Here is a 23,395-nt window from a genome sequence, read left to right on the forward strand (position 1 = left end):
TAAAAACACTAAATCAAAGGGATATATGTGCCCCTCTGTTTATAGCAGCATTATTTACAATAGCCAAAGTATGGAAACAGCCCAAGTGTCATCGACTAATGAGAAGATGTGGTATGTACATACAATAGAGTATTATTTTGCCATAAAAAAGAATGAAACTGTGCCATTTGCAACAAAATGGATGGAGCTAGAGTATAAAGCTAGGTTAAAGAAGTCAAAGACAAAAATAACCATACGATTTCACTCATATGTGGAACTTAAGAAACAAATGAACATAGAGGGAAAAGACAGAGACAAACCAAGAAACAGACTCTTAACTACAGAGAACAAATTGATGGCTACCAGAGGGGAGGGAGGTGCTGGGGGGATGGGTGAATTAGGTGATGTGGAATAAGGAGTGCACTCATGATGAGCACTGGGTAATGTATGGAATTGTAGAATTGCCATATTGCACATGTGAAACTAACATAACACCGTATGTTAACTAATTGAAATTAAAATAGGAAGTTAAAAAAAAAAAGAAAAAGAAAAAAAAGACAATGTGGTACTGGCACAAGGATAGGCATTTTCATCAATGGAACAGAACTGAGAGTCCAGAAATAAATCCTTATATTTACATTAAACTGATTTCTGATAAATATATTAAGATAATTTAATGGGAGAGGGGAAAGTATTTTCAACAAATGATGCTGGGACAATTAGATAGTGTCATGAAAAATAATGAAATTAGATACTTACAGTAAACACAAAACTTAACTCAACATGACACACAAACCTAAATGTAAGAGTTAAACTATAAGATTTCTACAAGAAAGTATAGGAGAAAAACATTCATGACTTTGGGTTGGGCACAGAGTTCTCAAAAATCATACCAAATATGACCCATCAAATTTAAACACTTTTGTGTGTCAAGAGATACTATTATGAAACTATAAGCCATAGATGAGAAAATACTTGCATAATATAGATTTGATAAAGGCTTATATGTAGAATATATAAAGAACTCTTAAAACTCAATCGTAAGAAAACAACCCAATTTAAAAATGGGCAAAAGATGTGAATGGATCTTTTGAAGACATTTCACTTCTTATGGTAAATAAGTATATGAAAAGATAATTAATAATAGTATTAGTCACTAGAGAAAGACAAATTGAAACCAAAATAAGTATCAGTTCATATCCACTAGAATGGTTATAACAAAAAAGACAACACAAGTATTGGTGATGATATACAGAAACTGGAATATTTATACATTGCTAGTGGGAGTGTAAAATGGTAGAGCCACTTTGGAAAATAACTAGGCAGTTTTAAACACAAACTTACCATATTACCCTGCAATTTCTAGACTCTGAAGAATCTACCCAAGAGAAATGAAAATATGTCCACACAAAGACATGCACATGAATGTTCACAGCATCATTATTTTTAACATCCTCCAAACTGGCACAATCCAAATTTCCATCAACTGGTGAATAGATAAAATGTGGCTATCTATACAATGCAGTATTATTCAGCAATTAAAAGGAGTAAAATATTGATACATGCTTGTGATAATTTTATGTGTCAACTTGACTGGGCTAATGGATCCCCAGATAGCTGGTAAAGTATTATTTGTGGATGTGTCACTGAGGGTATTTTTGGAAGAGATTAGCTTTTGAATCAGCCTGAGTAAGGAAGATTATCCTTACCAATTTCCCATGAGCATCATCCAATCCTTTGAAGGCCTGAATAGAACAAAAATGCAGAGGAAAAGCAAATTTATTGTCTGACTGACCTGAAACATCCATCTTCTCCTGTCTTTGGACACTGGCTCCCTTGGTTCTCAGGCTTTTGAACTCACAATAGGACTTACACCATTGGCTCCCCTGGTTCCCAGGCCTTCAGATTTGTCTGGAATTATACCCCCCCCCCTTTTTTTTTGCATCTCCAGCTTACATAACCATGTGAGCAAATCCTTCTTCATAAATCTCTTTCTATAATTGGTTCTGTTTCTTTGAAGAACCCTAATAGAATGCTACAACATGGATGAACCTCAAAAACATTATGCACAGTGAAAAAGCCAGATATAAAAGACTATGTATATTGTACACTTCCATTTGTAAGAATGTCTAGAAAAGGTAAATTTATAGAGAAAGAAAGCAGATCAGTAGTGCCTAGCATTGGAGGGGAAAGTGAGGTGCTGTAAATGGGCATGAGGAAACTTTCTGGGGTGATAGAAATGTCCTATAAGTGTACTAGGTGATGGCTGTATAACTGCACAAATTTATGAAAATCACTGAACTACATATCTGCAATGGGTGAATTTTATGGTATGTAATATATACCTCGATAAAGCTGTTTAAAAAATCAGGATAGCCAAGTTCAGAAGGAAAGTTTAATATATAAGGCTCTGTCAGACCACTGTTGCATGATTATGGCAGAATCAGGATGTCAAGCAGTGTTTTGAAGATGACCACAGCCCTTTTATGACACATGTAAGAAAGGTAAAGAACCGAGCCAGTTAATCTGTAGCAGGCATTATGGTGGTTGGTTTTCTTACATTGTTCTATTTAATCACCATGACAGCCAGTGAAGTTGGTAATTATCCCCATTTTGCAGGTTTGGGTGCAGAAGATACTGAGATGGCAGAGACATACTAGCATAGCTTAACGAAGCTCGATCTCACATCATGAGACTTACTGAAAGTAACAGACACCGCACGGCAATGTTGGCTTATGTAGCAAAGTAAAGCTCTGAGCCACAAATAGTTATAAAGTCAGAAACTATATTAACAGAAAGAAATTCCAATTCCCTGCTTGGGCAGAAAGGAAACAGCAACCACATTATTATATAGTCATTTGTTTTTCCAAGAGATTAAAAAAAAAAACCTCTATAACAAAGTAATCAATTAAAATTGGATTTCCTTGATATTTCATTATATCAGTCAAGTCTTTCAAACTGAACTGTCACATAATTACATGTTCAAAAATCAATCAGGTTAGTAAATTTACAGTATTCAATTTAGGGTTATATGTTATTTTTAATGACTAAGGCTTTCAATGTTTCATTGAGTAATGAATGAATAAATAATGAATAAACAATGACTAGATTCCATCAGTGCTTAACTTCCTTGATGTTAGGAGAGGGATATCAGGAAGTTATTTTCAGAAGTATACTGACTCAGTAAATTCTTATTAAATTATACTAATTTTCTACACAGTGAAATGTTTAAATTATTTAAAAATGTTTATTCATTTTTGAGAGACACAGAGAGACAGAGTGCGAGCAGGAGAGGGGTAGACAGAGAGGGAGACACAGAATCTGAAGCAGGTTCTAGGCTCTGAGCTGTCAGCACAGAGCCCGATGCGGGGCTTGAACCCACGAACTGTGAGATCATGACCTGAGCCAAACGCAGGCTCAGATGCTTAACTGACTGAGCCACCCAGGCACCCTACACTGAAATGTTTCAGAAAGCACCAAAGAAAGTTGTTTTGGCAAATCTTGATAAAGTTTATTGTCCGTGAACTTTGTCACTATTATTGGAACATGTCTTTTGAAAGAATAAAACATGCCCACTAATCCCCGTGAGTGCTATCTGTTCCCTGAGGGGACCCTGATTGACATAGCTGATGTAAGACAGGCAGAATATGTAGCATATACATCCTCCAAAAATGGTGGTTACTATTAAAATATATAGTATTTTAATAAATACTATTAAAAGTATTTATTAAAATAAAGTGTTTTCAAAATGACATCTCTAATAATATATAGATTTTTCTTGAGATACTTGTATCACTGTTGGCTTTAAAGAACATCTATTTCTACAATTAAAGTTATATTATAAAATTGAAGATGAGTGTGATGGAAAAATTTCCCAAAGAATGTATCTTTATTATCAAATAGGCCCCTGGTTCTGATTATATTTCCTGGACCACTTCAGTCTCTACTAGCAGAACTTGTCAAGAGTCAGTTAAAAAACAGGGCAGGGAATTATGAGGTCCACTCTCCATCCTCAACCTCACTTTAGATTTCAGGGTCCATCAAGGAGTAAAGAGGAGCATGAGGCTTAATATTGCTCTTCTTACTCTTGAGGGCAGGCATGACACATGTGTGGGGGTGTGCCAGGTATACCCAAATGTCATAGGAAAATGCTGACTTGAAGGGTCAATATTACTTGAACATTAGAGTAAAAACACTATAATACTAAATGTAGCTTAGAAAATTCAGAAGATTCATGAAATTTTACTTTTTTAATGAGTGGCTTTGGAATATGTCTCCATTCCAAAAAGGTATAAATGTCTCAACATGTAAAGTTTGGTAAGTGTGTGTGTGTACATGCATGCATGGTGTTATGGTCCCATTAATGTGTCAGTTTTAGTAAGACAATAAGTAGAGAGACACCTGAAACTACACATTTAAGCTTCAATGAAAGTGGCAAGATGATCGATTCATTGGATGTAAATCCCTTGCTCCCACTGTACCTCCCTTCCTCAGTTGTTTTACAGCTGAGAACAGAGACGCAGTGAAGTTCTTGGGGTCATCCATCAGAGCAGAGGCAGGGAACCAGGTCTCCTGCCCCATGGTAGGTGGGTAGGTACACTCACAGTCGTGCCTCAGTTGTGCCCATGCTATGGTGCAAATCAAGACACCAAAGGGCAACGAGAAAGAGTAGATAATATAAAGCTTAAAATATAGTTTCACCATATTTTGTTTGTGTATTTGTGTTGGGTTTTGAATATTAGGAATATGGACCCAAATGCAGTGAAAATGGTTAATGATGGCTTGCAGACACTATGCAACTGAAAATAACTGTGCTAAATGCTATTACTTGCCTTTCCCCCTAATCCCATCACAATCATTGCTTTTATCTCCTAAATATGTATTGTTAAGAGTCCCCCAACGTAATTATTAACAAGTGAGCCAGCAGTACTTGTAAACCATTTTAAAAACACAATAGGCTCTGCAAATGTTTACTCTCGTTAATGAAACTAATCAACAATGGCATAATATAGTATTCCCAGATAATGCTTTTTAGCAATGCTCACTGTGAGTGATAGGAAATGACATAGTTAATGCCTGAACTCTGGTTAAACCTGGCAAGTGAGCTGGGAAAAAAAATACATTTTCCACTTTTCTGTGTTGAGACAATCAAAATGATCAAATATGAGTCTTGTACTAGTTGGAGTTATCCTTTTAAGCCTGTGTCTTATGGACTATATGCTGATATTGCATAAAATATTTCAATGCTTTTTAGGTACTAGGTGTAAATCTTGAAAGAATGGCTTTTCTGGAGGCACACTGCTTGGCATTAGAACTGAATGTAGGCTTGCTTTTGTGTACTTGGGTATTAAAGGGAAAGGGAACAGGAGATCTTCCTAATGTTGTTCTTTAAGGTTTCTTACATGCTCTGGGAAAACCAACCCCTAAAACACAGAAACCTCTTACGTTACAAAACAGACAACAGATCCTTTGCTTGTATATGTGTATTGGTTCTGTATTAACTATATTTTCTTATTTTCTGTATTCTGTGGCATTTGCAGATCTGAGGACAGACTGCCCCTCCTCGGATTAGCTAATTCTTAGATACAGTAAACTTGCCTGTGAGTCTGCCTTCAATATTCAGAACAAGCAGTTGTGAGTCTGTACCCCCACTTACCTTTTATCAGGTCCTTACAGTACAGAACACTATATCCCTCTGCCCCAATCATGCCCCAGGGTCAGGTACTGAGCAACTAGGAACCACCCCTACAGGCCACAGCCCAGTCAAATTATTTAAAAAAAATTATTTTTAACGTTTATTTATTATTAAGAGACAGAGAGACACAGAGCGTGAGCAGGGGAGGGGTAGAGAAAGGGGGAGACACAGAATCCGAAGCAGGCTCCAGGCTCTGAGCTGTCAGCACAGAGCCCAATGCGGGGCTCTAACTCACAAACTGCAAGATCATGACCTGAGCCGAAGTCAGTCGCTTAACCAACTGAGCCACCTAGGCACCCCCACTCAAATTATTGAAACGAGCCAATCCTAAACTTGTCTAAACTGCTTACCCTGCCTCGCCTAGTCTTTCCCATGAAAACCACAAAAAAGTCGCTCACCCATGTTTCCCCTTGCTCTGTCTCCTGAGTGACCCTGGTGCTTCCCTGTGTGGCTTGCTGTGCCCCTTGTTTGTAGGGATCTGTGAGTATAAACTTCTTCCTTCGTGACAGTCATTTCCATGTCTGTGTATCTTACCGGACCTGATTAAAATCCTGGGTACATTTTAAAACAGAGTCCCTTACCCAATTCTTTTCAAAATTAGCAAACAAGGGTAGGGGTGGTAAATGTGCTCTTCTGGACACATTTCCAATTTCCTTCTTTGCCTGGGATTCCATTGCTCTAGGACTGGCTACAGGTTGCCAGGCAACAGTATCAGGTATGCGGCATATAGCTCCTAGACATTAGTCACTCTCTTTTAGGTCTTATTTACTTAGGTGTTAACGTTCTTAAAATGTCATCAGGACCAACCTCTTCCCCCTCCTCCACCCCTGTAAAAACCCCTCCCACATTCATTATCTTTTGAACACTTTTGAGGTTTTCAATAGCTTGACACAGTGAGATACCGAGCAAGGAAAGGCATGGGCCTGTGAGGTAGCCTATGGATTCTGTGACATTGACACATTTTACTCAGGCTCACGGGCTCATTGTAATTTCCCAGAAACTTAGGGTGAAAAATCAACTATTCCTGTTTTCCTCTCATTTTAACATTCTACTTTTCTTATTTCTGGTTTTCATATTTGTCACTTCTATATGATAGGGAGACCATCAATAAAATATGCAAATGGGATATGATAATTATATTTGTAACTGGGGAGAATGGGAACAAATGTATGATTGTTAACACTGGAACGGTCCAGGAGAAGAGTGTGTATGTCAGGTTGAAGATGTACATTGGCCTAGGGGAATGGGAACCATTTTCAGTTTTTGTTATTTATGGTATCATCCTAGGCAAAGAAGAACTATGGGCCTGAGACACAAATGAGAAAAAGAAAAGAAATGCCCTATGATCCACTAAGACCTCTGGTGATTTTAGTCTATATCATGCAAAAACCTTAAACATAAGTTGACTGACCTGGTGGTGGGTCTAGGGGTGGAGTGAGGCATAATTTCCATGAGTTCATCCACTTCAAGCCATCCCCTAAACAGATGTACTGCAGAAGGAAACAGCTGTACTCGCTATGCGAATGTAGCTTCAAGGTCCCCCCAGCACCTCTTTCCAAAAAGATTGCCAACTCCATCTCCATCTATGCAGAAATTCTAGAGAACCGGGCTTGATCTTTAAATCAACTTCTGTCTACAGGAGGTCAAGACAGCCATATTTAAGAAGAAAGACTAAACTCACCAACTGGTTGTTGGTTAATCCATTTGCTGCTGAAGAGTTATCCCACTTTTGTTTCCCTCACTGAAACAAAGACAATTTGTTTCTCTTGCTTGGAGAGTAGCTTTATGGCTACCTGGTCACCCACGAGGCACTGAGTAACACCAGGCTGCAGAACATTATCTAATATCTGAAGCCTTTACTTTCACTAAACTGCAAGTTTAATAATTTCCCTTTATTGTTCCTAGATTACACTGGCCATGAATCAAGACCTAATAGCCTTGCAAGAAAGTATTCTTTCTCTCCACAGTTCAGATTACCCCAATGGGAATTTATGTAGGACTGTGTCCTCTGTCAACTCAAAACAGGGAGTGGAGTAGGAAGCTCTTCTGGAAACCTATTCTAAACAATCCAAAAGAAGATCATTCTTTGTTTATGAAGAAGCCATAAACAACAGTATTATTGTTTGCAGTTATTTATAACTACAAGCAGCTTAAATGTTAAACAGTATAAAAGTAGTCATATAAAATGTGAGAAATGCATAGTGGTCATAAGCACAGATGAGCTTATGCCTATCTCTACTGCTCACTCACTGTGTGAGTGAGTGGGCAGGTTATCTAACATCTCTGACCCTCAATTTCCTCATCTATTACACGAGAATAATAGAGTTGTTAGAAGTGTGAAAGGAGGGGCACCTGGGTGGCGCAGTCGGTTAAGCGTCCGACTTCAGCCAGGTCACGATCTCACAGTCCGTGAGTTCGAGCCCCACGTCGGGCTCTGGGCTGATGGCTCAGAGCCTGGAGCCTGTTTCCAATTCTGTGTCTCCCTCTCTCTCTGCCCCTTGCCCGTTCATGCTCTGTCTCTCTCTGTCCCAAAAATAAATAAACGTTGAAAAAAAAAAAAAAGAAGTGTGAAAGGAGTTTATATTTATCAATATTATGAGGATGAATTAATATTTGTCATAATATTTATGTACCTGGTACATGGGAACACTATGTAAGTATTTGATAAAGTTGTAATTTTCCAGATGGAGAAGTTTGCAGTTTTTTCAAAGATCATTATCAAGACTCTACAGTGATGAGGAAAATGGTTATAATAGAAAAGGTCCCATGAAAATTGTAAATGCTCTATGTAAAATATGAATATGGAAATTCATCAAGAAACTACATAAAATGGAGACAGTTGTTTTGTGATTGAGGAGATCTGTTTTCTAGACATTTTGTATAGCTTTTGTAAGTTTTAGGGAATCTTGACAAGGTTTACTAAGGAGTGATGGGATAGACAGAGGGGGACATTCTTCTTGAGCCTCTGGTTCTTCTGGCAGAGTAGGAGGAGTTGTCTGCTGTACCTAGAATTAATAGAAACCTACTCATAAGAATATCTCCAAGAGGAAGGTAAATGGGGTAAGAGGTTTCAGTAGCCAGGAACAGAGAAGAGGGACTAAAGCCAGGGGGCTGGCACTTCCTTTCTACCTACCTCTGACTCACTAGTGGGGTGGTCCAGGGGGGAGGGGTGGAGCTTCGAGCATCTTTGCAGGTTAGATGGATAAAGACATCAAAGAGATCAAAACATTTGAGACTCACAAGGTGGGGATAAAAAACTTTCATTAGTGAGGGATGTGCCACAGTTGGTGAAATAACTCTGACAACAGAAAGATATTAACACGCACATCAAACATCCTTCTCTCGCCTCCTGTGATCTTGATACCTTATCAGACTTTACCAGAAGGGCAGCTTCCCCAGGATAAAGTAACAGGGATGTAACAGTCATGCCTTAGATGTTCATTCCAACTCTTTTTATTTTCCCTTCCTTCTCATAAGCAAAGATTCTCAAGGCTAGAAAGAAACCTTAGAGATTGCCACAGCCAGTGGCTCTCAGGGTTGGCCCATGGCCTATAAAAGGTCCATGGTCTTTAAGAAGTAGCAGCTCTGGGGTGGGGCCAGGATTCTTCATTTTTTTTTTTTAAGTTTATTTATTTTGAGAGAGAGAGAGAGAGAAATAGAAGCACGAGTGGGGGAGGGACAGAGAAAGAGAGGAAGAGAGAGAATCTCAAGCAGGCTCCACACTGCCAGTGCAGAGCCCAACATGGGGCTTGATCCCACCAACCATGAGATCATGACCTAAGCTGAAATCAAGAGTTGGAGGCATAACAGACTAACTCACCCAGGCACCACCAGGATTCTTCATTTTTAATCTCTCTCCAAAAGCAGGTTGAATCCCAGTAATGTGTGTGAATCCTAAATGATCTAGAGTATTTTAGTTATAGGGAATGACTGACCCAAAGCTTTCCCTTTCTTCTACCTCTTGGTTACTTTCTATTTTCTTCTCCACCTTTACCCTGCTTCTGTCTTCTTCTACCTCTCTCAAAATCCTTCTTTTCTGAGCTGGGACTGGCATTTTAACTACAAAAATGAAAATATCAGTTGGGGGAAGGGAGGTTGACAATGTATTGTCACTAACAAACATACTGGCATTTTTCCAACATGGCCCAATATCCTGACATCTGTCTCATGCAGAGAGAAGTATGCCTAAGCCATGCACACATCTGTCCTGGCAACTACACAGGGACACAAATTAAACACTCTAAATTAAATTCGAATGAGCTATATGCCTAATGAGCATTATTAGTGTGTCTGCATGCATTTAAGAAAAAGCTACTGCTAGCCTGACATCATTCTGACCCCCTTTAGAGACCAAAAGGATCTGAGGTTCAGCTCAAACTGGGCCTTGTTCTATTGTCTTGATCCAGTATCTGAGGGCTAAGCTTCCCTCTGACCCCCAAGAAAGTGAGGATAGCAGACAATAACAGGAGTCCATCATTCTCACTGGTTTGTATCCTCTTTTTTCTTTCCACCTGATGAGAAAGCTGTTTGCTTAGAATCTATACCTTTGAGTCAGACACACTTTCAGTCCATCTTAGTTTCTGGCAGTTATCCTGATACTCTCCCCATGTTTGTTTGTGACCTTTCTATGCTGGACCTTAGCCTCACTGTCCATCAATGGCCCCAAACAACCCTCTGTCCTCCTCCACTGGCCCTTGCCACATCAATGGCCTTGGCTCAGGCAGGTGCCTCCTTCAACCTGTCCATCTCCATACAAGAAGTGGGACAGAGATCTGGACAAAGTGAAAATGAAATGCTCAATGAAAATGTTTGATCATTACTTTTTATTTTTTTAGTCTAGCAAATTGGTATTGATAATTTAAAACTTACATGATACTTATTGGTTAGCCTGGCTACTTGATATTTTGAGTTCTGGAAACACATGCAGAAACGTGATTTCTTTGTGCATCAAATTTTTCATGCATTGTGTGTGAAAATATAAATCCCCATGAGAGTTCTAAGCACCCTGCCTCCTGTGTGCATAATTTGTCTTAACAATGTGATGGTTATCTTACATTTAATGAGCTCAAAAAAATCAAGGGTTTGGGGGGCAGATACTCTGGGATTTAAATCCTGACTTCACTGTTTTGATGGCTTTACGATTTTTTTTTTTGCCTGCATTTAATACTTAGTAAAATTCTTTTGAAAATTTAAACATGACTAAGAGAAAGCCAAGAAAAAAAAAAAGGACTTTTGTTAATGTTTGAACCAGAGTGTTAAGAGTGAATACACCACTTGGACATTAGAAATGTAAGGAGCAACAGGAATAAAAAATAAGACAAGGGAGAATTCTGGAGATAGTCTGGACAAGAGCTCTTCTCAGTCTTAGAACACTCTGTCTTGTTCTTTCACTGTAGTAAGAGGGGTTGTGCCCCTACAGACAGCCCCATTACCCTTTGCTGCCTATAAAATGTTTTTATTCAGGGGCCTTGGTGCACTGTACATCCCACACCATGTGGTTTTCTCTTCTTTAGTGGGCCCAGCTGTACTGCGGGTGTGCTAATCCAATAGCATCCTTTCTATCCTATAGTTCTTTATCCCTCTGTAGGGGGTGAGGCAAAATAGTGTAATCAAGTTGTTCAGCAGCCAGTGGTGGCCCTAGCATTGAACTTATTGCCTCCCTCCTGGTTCTTTCAGTGTCTCCTGGGGATAGGAAGAAAGCTCCTGGGCAAGTCATTGCATACTTGTGCTCTTCATGAGCAAAGTGAGGGGGAGGGTTTTCTAGGTAACAGTAATAATAATGACTAACACTGACACTGGGCTTTATAGTTCATATAATGCTTTCAGGACATTTCATTTCATGCTTACAACTTTCCAGGTGGGTATATGTGTTATCGCCAACTCCATTACAAATAAGGCAACTGTGGGTCAAGGCATTACCTAATGGGACCAAGATCACAAGGTTACACAATGGCAAGCAGGTATGGAACCAGAGCTCTTGGGGACCACTTCTTCATCCCTCCCCTCTAGAGGAGTTGCTCTCAAAGGCTGCTTCCAGATCCCAAATGCCAGGATTCTCAGGGTATGGGGCACACTGTTTAGTTTTTGCAACAAAAATTTTGGATAACTTATTCCAATCTCCAGACTTGTTTTATGAAACAAACATGAGAAAAGTATTTACAATCTATATGCTAATTTGTGATCTTAGCATCCTAAGTTTTACCAAATTCATCATTTCCCCATAATTTGTTATAAAAGTATATAATGGGGAATAGCTGAAAACACAGCCTTTAATTAACTTGACAGATAAACCCCAAATGGTTTTGCCCACAATCATACTACTAGTGTTGGTGAACTCTGATTTTAGGTAAGGGTCTACACTATTAAGTTGGTGGTTCTGCTCTCATTAGGCTGAAATGGCACATACATTCATTTCTTTAAAAACAATTCCTCAGGAAATAGTAAGGACATATGGATGCTTAGAATCTCATAAATTTTAAATTATCCCAATTGTGAATCTTTCAACATTATTAAAGGGAATGGGTCGGACCATCACTTCCTGAATTTTACCATCTTTGTAGCAGCCATTTAATAAAAGCTCATGTGCACCTAATTTTAATTAGCTTCTATCAATTGGGATAGAAGTTTAAAAAATCAAGCAAGCCAATAAGATACATCTCAATATTGCTACATGGGAATTAATAGATTCAACCCTTCTGCAGATAAGAGAATTATCACAGGGGGCAAATGTCCCATCTCCAGAAATAATCTTTATACCAGTATTTAAATTAAATTTTCCAGAAATAATCATATTTGAAGGAAGTAGAGAAAATATCCTTAGATGAGTCATCATGTAGTGATGGCTCTGTGACATAACGGTGTGCGTTTCTGTGGTTCTACAATTTCTTTTGGCTTCTCAACTCTAAATTGGATTTCTTTTTTAAGACAACACAAAAAAGGTGGTTTCACTTTTTATTACCACATTCTTCTGAGAAACTCAAAGAATTTTAGAGCCATGTTGCTAACAGCTCAAGATAGCTCTAGGATTGGAAGATTTTTACTGGAGGGTAAAACTTTCTTCCATACGTTTAATATTATCACGTTCTTTCTGCCTAAAGATGCCCTGTATTTTTCTAAAGAGGAGAAATAAAAATACTCATTATCCAAAATAAAGGACTTCTAGTAAATTAAATTCATTCAAGTCACATCAAATAAGGCATAGAGGACTAAACCCTTCAGAGAGTGGAACAGTAATATTCAGACATAAGAAATCCAAGATCTTCTGCATATTAGTCTGGTCTGTTTGCCAAAAGGATGGCAGTGTTCCAATCTGCAGCATCTCCCCTTAGTGCACTCAAGCTGATTTCCATGTTACCAGCTGCTGTTAGAAGTAATTCTAAAATTCAAGTTGACAATTTCTTAGTTCTTCAATTCTACTCTAATTGAGATGATGGGCCCTGCTTCCAACCTAAACTAGATCAGACTCTGTGATATAAGAGGAGCCTTCAATTATGTAAAAAAAAACTATATACAAGATGTGGGTGTATTCTACTCCCATTTCTTTTAAGTGGAAAAGGAAATGAACTTCATCTGCACAAAGGATACTCATGCTTGATGAGTTAGCCAGTGAAACCACTCAATGTCCTTCTCAAGAAGGAACTAAAAATAAGGGGTCCTAATTTATTAGGTGCTTGAAAGTTGGCTCTGGCCAGCTTCCTGGACAGGAAGTTGGCAAGATGAATCTTTAAAATCCATCCCATTTCAGGAACGTGTATTGTGCTAATCTTTGGCCTGAAGTGCATCCAATCCAATGCTGGACAGTGTCCAAACTCATTCATTTAACAGCCGACATTTGTTAAGGGTTTACTATGTGCCAGGTCCTGTGTTAGGCTTGGGGACAGATTGGAAGAAGGTTTCTGCCTTTGAGGAGTGTGATAAACGCTTTCATGGAGGGAAGTAGTAATTTCAATAGGAATCCAAAAGAAAGCATGACTGGCTTCATCTGTGGATTCGGTGTTCAAGAAAGCTGGGGGCCAAATCCTTGGATAAATGGCAAGTGGTCTAGATGTAAACATTATCCATGACAGTTAACATTTCTGAAAGGTGCCTATTGGTAAATTGATTTTTCTTAGTGTCTCAGAAAAAGCAACTTATCTGTGGAGATTGAATTACTCAATGTTCCATTCCCTATTATTCTTAAGAAATAGTACCATATCTGTATCCCTTTTGTCAAAACTCCATTCATGTAAGATCTCATCTGTTATTCCTGGCTGCAGAAAGCAAAGCTGACTAGAATTCCAGTCTTATAAAAAAGAAAACTGAGATGTAGAGAAGATACTTTTTGGTTAGGTTGTTTGGCTGAGGTTAAATAAGTGACATATGAACCAGAACTGGAAGCCAAGTGTCACCTGTCTCAAGTCCAGAGCTCCTTACAAAGCTTTGTTTGATAAAATTGACAATAAATTCATAATTCTACAATAGGGAACTATGGCTAGGGCATCTTTCTGAGCAAAGGAAGGAGGGCCTTGGTGCTTGAGAAAAACTTGCCAGTTATGGGCAGGCTAAAAGTCACACTAAGTTACTGCAAATTGTAGAGCACTTTGGGGTGAGTTCCTCCTGCCTAATGCATTTTATAAGTAGCTGAGTTCCAAGTTCCAGTCATATTGTTTCTCTCTCTTATGATGACAATCAGTGCCAGAACAAGGAACAAATAGGAGGTAGCTATGGCAGGATCAAAGGAAAGCCTGAGACCACTCCAAGACCTCATGGGGCCTAATGAGGACTAGGGGAGGAACCCACCACCTGGTAAGGCTGAAAGCAGAACCGGAAGGGAGCTTAGCAGCAAAACTCTTATTAGAAGAAACCTTATTAGAACCCTAATATTTATAAAACAGCTTCCTCCCCATTTGAGCACTCTTTTGGAGCACAGTTTGAAAATGTGCACTTCCTTGAACTCCACCCCCCTCCCCTACTCCCTTGTTCATACTTACATATGGTGTTCTATATCCATGCGTAAAATAATTCTCTTCTTCCCTTTGCCAATCTGGTAAATTTCTACTCACCCTTTAAGATCCCCATTAAGTGTTTTCTAACAGACTCATCTGAGGCACTTGTTAAACATACAAATTTGGGTTTCGTCCCAAATGTATTAAATCCAGATTTATGTTGTTATTGAGCTCCTAGGGGATTCAGATGTACGGTTAGGGTTGGGAACCACTGCAGATCCTGCTTTGCAAAATGGTTTTAACAAGAGATGATTTATAGTGGGATTAACTCCAAATTTGCGGGGGGCGGGGGGGGAAGAAGGAGGTGGTAGAGAGACAGTCTGAGTCTATACCTTGCCAAGAATCTGGGGCTGATCAAGGCCAAGATGGAAAGCAAAGAAGCTGGAATGGCACCAGATCCCTTCAGGAAACCTACCGGGTAAGTTTGATGGCTTCATTAAGGACACAGAAGTAAGACAATAAGCTCAGCAACACAGGATATCCAGAGGGCTTATAATCAACAAATCTGCAATTTTCTCTTGGGCAAGGCTCAGGGAGATTCCACAGTCCATGAAGGTTGCAGCTGTCCCCTAAACAAATTCAGTACTGATAAACTTTTTTTCTTCTGATATTTCCATTTATAAGGTTTTTAGAGGGTGCCAAGAAGGAAAACAACCCACTGCTTGTTTTGACTGATAGTTCTAATTGCTATTAACATTTTCAGTATTGACTTCTGTATGTTACTCAAGGTTCAAAAAAAAAAAAAATCCCCTTATGGCCCTCTACTCTCATCTTCGTAAAATATCTCCATACAAAACCAAAATATTGTTGTTGTTATACGAGCAGCTGTATTAGTATAGTGTAGATACCATTTAAAACATCTAAGCATTTTAGCTAGTGCCATTTAGCGTCTCAATTCATGATAGCATAACTTTTTTTTTTTTAAACAGTTTGTTGGCTTAAACAAGTCACTTTTTTTTTTTTAATTTATTGTCAAGTTAGCTAACAAACAGTGTAGTCTTGGCTTTAGGAGTAGATACCCATGATTCATCACTTCTTATTTGCATAAAATCTCTGGGTCCTTCTTCATTTCTCACTGTAACTGAGGTACAGTACTGAGCTGGTATGATTATTACCTTTGTTTCCTTATTTAAGTTTGGGATCCAGTGGAGTGAGGTAATCCACAGAGAAGAAAAGTTATACACCATTTTTCTTTTCCTTTTCCATGAATTACTGTATCTGATGAGGCCAGTTCTCATTAATTTTCTATTTGTTGTACAACGTCAGGGCTCTGTTTCTGAATCAGTTTATTTATTTATTTTTTGGTAAGAGGTAATTAAGTGGCTGATAGTTTTCTTACCTGTTTCAGGTCTTTACCAAACTGTTAGCTTAGTGAGGCCTTCCCTGGTCACCTTGTCTAAAATTTTACCTCCTCCCTACCCTACTACATTCTTATCCCCCTGGTTCTGTCCCCTTCTTAGCACTTATCATAATCTAATGATGTTTATCGTTTGTTTATTCTGATTATTGTCTGTTTTCCTCATCAGCAGATAAGCCCCAGGGCAGGAATTTTTGTCCATCTTATTCACTGATGTATCCCCACCCACCCCATCCCACCCCCACCCCCCAATGGCTAGCACAACACCTGGTAAACAGTAGGTACTGGTTGAATGGGTAAGTGAATGAAACAGGTTGTTTTTTTTTTTTGTAAGTTTTATTTATTTAAGTAATCTTTACACCCAATGTGGGGCTTAAACTCACAACCCGAAGATCAAGAGTTGTATGTTCTTCCAGCTGAGCCAGCCAGGTACCCTGACATTGTCTTGCTTTTTACGAGGAGGCTGAGCTAGCATAGGGGGCAGACATTTAGATGTTCCATGTTTCAGCTTCTACATCTTTGGCAGTGTAGTGTAGGGATTTCCCCAAACTTTGGTTCACAGGGCACTTAGGCCCCCAAAGCTAAAGTACTTATGTCCTAACGACTCAGTAGCTGTATGAAATGAAATCCACACCCATTGAAAGAAAAATATTTTAATTTTATTCTTTAGTACCAGAATTATTTACTAATGGGGTGTGTGCATTACTGGTATTGTGCAACTTCTCAAACCTCAGAATCAGATTGCATACCAGCACCCTCAGTCCTTGTTCCATTTTGATTTTTCACATGGAACTTGCTTTTTACCACAGTGCTGAAAAAAAAAAAAAAAAAAAAACAACAACCCAGCTTCACAAGGTATCATCATAGGAATTCAATGCATTCTAATGTGGAAGCTGAATTTGAGCTACCAGTTCAGATGGTATCTGACAGATGTGGAGTACTGCTGTGCTTCCATCCACAATTTATTTTTTTTTATTTATTTAAAAAAAATTTTTTTTTTAACCTTTTATTTTTATTTTTGAGACAGAGAGAGACAGAGCATGAACGGGGGAGGGGCAGAGAGAGAGGGAGACACAGAATCGGAAGCAGGCTCCAGGCTCCGAGCCATCAGCCCAGAGCCCGATGCGGGGCTCGAACCCACGGACCACGAGATCGTGACCTGAGCTGAAGTCGGACGCTTAACCGACTGAGCCACCCAGGCGCCCCTCCATCCACAATTTAAAATATCTTTCAGTACCCCAGCTAGTTAGTTCACTGCTGCATCCTGAGGAGTTTTGGTGCAATTTCAGAACAGTGGGTAAAGCAACCAGATGCATAGCTTTTGGAGTTGTGTGAACTTGCACAAGGTTTCCTCTCCATAAGGAAAATAACAGTATCTACCTCACAGTTTTTGTTTTGCTTTCTATTATTGTGAAATCTTAAACCTACATGAAAATACATACAATAAAGCCATGAACCCTGTCTCTTGTCACCAAGTCCCAAGAATCAGTCACTTTTGGCCAACCTTATTCCAGCCATACCCCGTATACCCTGTTCCCTATAGTTAGGATGTAAATCCTAGAATTTTGCCTGTAAATGTTTCAGCAATTTTTTGTGGAAATTGTGTGGAAATCAAATGAGTTAATATGTGCAAAGTATTTAGCAGAGTGCTGAGCATCCTGAAGTGTTAGGTATTATTACTGTCACCTCAGCACCAGTAGCTCTTCTATATGTGAAGCACTCAGTACCTCCTCTCCAGGGATGTGTCATCATACAAGCAGAGACTGATGTGTTTTATGTGATTTTCCCCAATATAAAGGCATATCCATGACCACAGGGAATAGGGCTGCTGCAAATGGACTTACAATCAGATTTTAGCAAACACTCTTTTCATAAAGAACTCACCTTGGAGAACACAAGGCATTTGCATGGCATCGGATGCTTTTTATAAACAACTATGCCACATCAAATATAGTCTGATTTCTTGGTTCTAGGTAGAAATATTCTCTGGGTAGGGGAGAAGCTTAAGTTTTTTTGTTTTTTTTTTTTTTTTTTTTTACCTCCTGGCACTTAATATGTAGCAGGGTTTTGCTAAATTAAGTGTATCAGAATGCTGCTAATCTATTACAGCACAGTTATGGAAAAACTGGGAAAAACCAGTTTAGGGAGATAGGTCACACCTTCATGAACCACCATGCATACACATTTGATTGTGAGGGGCACAACTCCTAATTTATCCCGCCGTTCAGCTATGAAGTATACAAATGACTGTAAGGGCAAGAAACAACCTCTATTTTCTATCAATGATTTCACATAATTCTCCTTTCTCTCCTGGGGCTTGATTAAAATGTAACTGAAATTGTTCCCATTTCAGGGCTTCTAGGTCCATCATCCTGAACCTAGCCTAAGGCTCCCCTGTGAGTGAGGAATGATGCCTGGAACATTAAGCACTTCTCTGACTTCCATGCCACAGCAGCAAAATTCTCCATTTAGCTCTCCTGAATTTGCTTGCTGTGGAACCTAAGTGATTATCTGTGTTCAACAAAGTTGAACAGATTATTGATTTGTACTTTTTGATTTAAAGTCTATTTGGTTTACTAATCTGAGAGAAGCCCTAACTAAAATTCTTTGGGTTTTACTTAGCCCAAGGGGAAAATGTACAATCATCTATAGCCAGCATCTGTTTCTTTAGGCAATGAGTGTATCTTAGACTGGGAGATTGTTATGAAATTTTATTAGCATATCTTCTGTCACAGCATTCATTTCATTACAATCTGCTATCAACATTACATCAAAATTTCCACTTAGCTTCTCCCAAAGATGACTAGTCATTTCATAAAAGGAGCAAATGAAGGGGTGCCAGGGTGGCTCAGTCGGTTGGGTGTCTGACTCTTAATTTAGGGTCAGGTCATGATCTCACAGTTTGTGGGTTTGAGCCTCGCGTCGACCTCTGTGCTGACAGTGCAGAGCCTGCTTGGGATTCTCCCTTTCCCCCTCTCTCCTGCTTGTGTTCTCTCTCTCTCAAAATAAATAAAGTGAAAAAAAAGGAGCAAATAAAAATAATTTGGCAAACAGAGCAAAATGGCTAGAAGTAACTCTATTAACTTCCATGTAACTCAGGAGGGTGAGGACTCCGTAAAATCACATTTGTCAGTAGCTTGTTCAGGGAGTAAATACATGTGACATATTGTGTTACATACTTGAATACTCTATGGTACTCTAACAGTTTTTTACAGGGTTAATGGAGTCACTGACTCATAAATATACTCAGCCTTGATCAACTTCTAAAAAGACCTTATAAATAAGGTTTGGGGGGAATTTTAATCCATATTCTTTACCAGTGACCTGCTCATTATCTCCCAAACCTCACTACATAAAACTGTCTGGAGCAGGTGAATTATTAAAAATGCCAAGAACCTTCTTGCCACTAACACTCAGTTCCAGGGCCAGTGAAACGGGGCTGTGGTGGGATCTGAGTCTCCTGCTTGTCCAGACTTTCTGTCTACTTTTAAAGTAAAAAAGAGGGGCGCCTGGGTGGCGCAGTCGGTTAAGCGTCCGACTTCAGCCAGGTCACGATCTCGCGGTCCGTGAGTTTGAGCCCCGCGTCGGGCTCTGGGCTGATGGCTCAGAGCCTGGAGCTTGTTTCCGATTCTGTGTCTCCCTCTCTCTCTGCCCCTCCACCGTTCATGCTTTGTCTCTCTCTGTCCCAAAAATAAATAAACGTTGGAAAAAAAAAATTAAAAAAAAAAATAAAGTAAAAAAGAGCACAGGATTCAATGCTAGGACTGAAAAAATAGTAAATACTCAAATGTGGGTATCAATTAGATGAAAATCTAAGAAAAACACATGGTCAGAGAAGCAGGTAACAGAGTTTACATTAATAAAATGCAATCCTTCTCATATCTGCTCTGTCTTCTGCTTTCCTGGTAAGAGAAACTTTTTTGGTGACTAAGGCAGTGGTGATCTAGTGACCTACCTGTGTATTCACTGCATATACAGGTATACCAGTGTATTACTGGATATGCACGTACGTTCAAGACTGCTTAGTGGCCAGGGTCAGAGGTTTCATTACTGCTTTGTTCCTTCTGCAGCTGTCCTCTTATGTTCCTAGACTGATACAGGCAAGATAACGTGGATCACATCTGGGAGTCCCTTTCAGGATCATTAAAAACCCAAGTGTGGTAAATTCAAGATGACCACAAATTTTCTGCTATTCTTCCCATTGAGAGGGGGAATCTAACTTCCTTCCCACTTAAATCTGAGTCTGTCTGAGTGACCTGCTTAACCAAGAGAATGCAATTTAAGTGATTCCTGGGACTTCCAAGCCTAGGTCATCTGAAGCTTTGCAGCATTTGCCTTATCTTGGGACAGTCTTGTTGGGAAACTTGAGCTTGTAGCTAAGAAAATCCACTGCCATGAGACTGCTGTGCAGGAGAGGCCAGATGTAGGTACTTCAGTTGATAGTGCCAGTTGAGCTCAGCTTTCCAGCCCTTGCTGCTGAGATATGAGATATGGTTATTGTTTGAAGGTGCCAAGTTTTAGGCTGGTTTTTCACACAGCAGCAGATAAACTTAACACCACAGCATGACTGCCCCTCCTAGAATTAGAGCCAAGTGGTCTTGGAGGAGAATGGCTGGCATGTTGTTAAATGTATAAATGAACTGGGTCAGCCAAGGGCTGGTCAAGGTCACAGCTAGTCTGGAGGAGACCACTGAGAGTGATGATGGCTTTGTTGAAGGGAAACCAAGACCCATGAGGGGTGTTAAGGAGAGTGTTCAAGAGGAATCTGAGCATGTAAGGTTTTGTCTGATTGCTGTATAGGATGGATTACTTCAGTGATTTTGGGGAGGTATTAGGAGAGGAAGAGATCCAGAAAAATGGTTTTAGTTCTCCAGTTTGAATACTAAATTTTTTAAAAGACTGACTCTTTTCAGAGAAGAAGGGAAGAATGGGGCCAGAGAAAGAGGCTATAAAAAGAGGTGCTGTAGTCCCTTACCTGGAATATCAGGAGAAGTGAGCAAAAGGAAGATGACACTGGGGTGTATGCGGGGATCTCATGAAACTAAACACTAGCAAGTTGGCCATGGGATAAAGTAACCACTCATTTGTGTGTTTGGCATAGTTGCAATTAAGCTTGTTATTCTGGGGTAATTATTAAGAACATTCTCTTTCATTCTTGAAAAGTGTCTGGTTTTGGATAATAATGTGCTTGCCTTAGTTCTGGGGGCCTGTGTGGCTTGGTGGAAGAGAGTTTGAACACACTGTATCATTTCATTTAGATAACAGAAGGGGTTTATTGACAGCTGTGGGATTTTACTAACTAACACTTGTCTTCAGATTTGATATTTTGTATGTTCACTCAACAAATATTTAATGAGGGGCTCCTGGGTGGCTCAGTTGGTTAAGTGTCTGACTCTTGATTTCGGCTCAGGTCATGATCTCATGGTTGTGAGACTGGATCCCTGCCTTGGGCTCTGCACAGAGTGTAGAGCCTGTTTCTTTCTCTCCTCTCTTTCTCTCTCTCTCTCAAAAAGAAAATTTATGACTGCCTATGTTCTTTCATATGTGTGACTAAATTCCTGGGGAAGATAGGAATTAAAAAGTCTTTTAGGATTAGAAAATTTATCAGAGGGGATCCCATTGGCTAAGATAGCTTTAGGTTTTGGTGTATCCCCTTTTTGTCCCTTGGCTCAAAGAGTATTGCTTGTTATAGAAATAGAAAACTAAAAAGACACAGCTAGACCCCAAAACAAGATACACATATCCATGGGCCAGAAATGGAACAGAAAGGTAAAGCATTGAGGAGGGCTGAAGCCACAGGCCAGCAGGACATCCAGTCTGGAGGCAGGCAGCAGGCTGAGATGGTAGCCCAGCTATGGCAGGGCAAAGGGTCTAGTAATACTCAAAAGAGCTAGGGACAGGAACCAGGCTCATAGCTTGAGGTCAGGGTCTCAGGGGATGGAGGAGGGAGGCTCTTCTGCTTGTGAAAGTAGAGTAAAAAAGTGTGTCATTGTTAGCTGCTGCTTGGGGCTACAGTTTTTAGCAGGTGGGAAGTCCAAGGAAGAAGAACAAAGTCATGGTCTGATCAGTAACTGACCACGCCACCCACGTATCTTTCAACATTCATAATCTGTCTCTGTAGCAAAAGCTTCAATGTACCACTTTAAGATATAGTTCTAGACTAGCATACTGGTGGAGAGCACCGAAAACCACTAAACAGGAAAGGAGGAAACCACACAGAGAGAACTATCTCCCATTTACAATGAACCTGCCAATCAAAATTCCAAAACATATGAGGAAACCTAATACCAAAAACAGCAATTCGATTTTGAAGATATTCTAGATCTGTGTTATCTATTATGGTAGCCACTAGCCACATGGATTATTTAAATTTAAATACAAAGCAAAATCAAATAAAATTCAAGCACTCAACTGCCTCATGTGACTAATGGCTTACCATACGGGACTGCTGAGATACAGATAATTTTCTTCACTGTAGAAAGTTCTATTAGATAGTGCTGTTCTAGATGAAATATATTTTAGGGAACAGTCTAACAAATATTTTAAAGTAAATATGTTTATGATGCTCTAAAGATAAACAAACTAGTATCTTTCACTTGAAAAACAGAATTTATAATACAAAGAATGCAAAAATAAGACAAGAATAAGAAAATTTACCAATTAAAATATTGGTAGTTAAATTCATTAATTGAAATACATTCATTGAAATGAAAAAAAAACTCAATACATTGAATAAATCTTAAACAGTGATTCAGTAATCAGCGAATTAGAAGACAAAACCGGAAGTAACCCAGGTAGAGCTCAAAAGACAAAGTGAAATATCCTTACAAAAACTAGCAGAAAAGGAGGGTTGTAGATTATTTTTGGCTTGAATAAGTCAGGGTTTTGGCATTAATTTGAGATAGTCTGAACAGCCAAAAGCAGTAATTCAGAAAAATAACATGTGAAAAAAAAAAAATCAAAAGCCATTTTCTGAAAGAGATAAACTGAAAACACCTAGCCAGTCACTAGGTAGCATTGCTGTCAGGAGCCACTGGAGCTGGGACTCAGCACTTCCAGAACTGTGTGGGCTGTGACCTTCCAGGCTGCTGGAGCGGAACTGAAGCCAGCAACACCTGCCCCATGTAAAGAAGGTGAAGTAGGAATGTCAGCTATCACCTGGCAAAAGCAGCCATTTGAGGGTAGACTGAGGGGAAGAAGGAGAATGTATTACTAGTGCTTAGAAACCAGTTTGCCTGAGAGAGGCAGGAAGATGATGTCGATGCAGAAGGCCAAACCCATGTCAGCCCTTTGAACAGTCTGTTCTGTGCATACACCAGTAGGACTCTGGGAAGATCTGGGGAACAGGACATCCATGGAGGGTAGAAGGGTAGAATGAAA

At 39.4% G+C, this 23,395-nt stretch overlaps 1 protein-coding gene across 3 annotated transcripts in view; it reads right to left on the reverse strand.

The window, feature by feature from the left end:
- Nucleotides 1-23,395, reverse strand: part of TMEM108 (transmembrane protein 108) — a 370,767-nt gene that overhangs the window by 73,094 nt on the left and 274,278 nt on the right. Inside the window, exon 1 of one of the 3 annotated variants that reach the window (XM_043595389.1) lies at nucleotides 15,074-15,240. The exons of the other annotated variants lie outside the window; for them this stretch is intronic. Coding sequence (XP_043451324.1) covers nucleotides 15,074-15,095 — 22 coding nt within the window. The 5' untranslated portion in view covers nucleotides 15,096-15,240. Of the gene's footprint in view, nucleotides 1-15,073; nucleotides 15,241-23,395 lie in introns of those variants that run through there. 3 annotated transcript variants of the gene reach the window in all.

Source organism: Prionailurus bengalensis, chromosome C2, assembly GCF_016509475.1.
Source record: "Prionailurus bengalensis isolate Pbe53 chromosome C2, Fcat_Pben_1.1_paternal_pri, whole genome shotgun sequence".
NCBI classification, from domain to species: domain Eukaryota; kingdom Metazoa; phylum Chordata; class Mammalia; order Carnivora; family Felidae; genus Prionailurus; species Prionailurus bengalensis.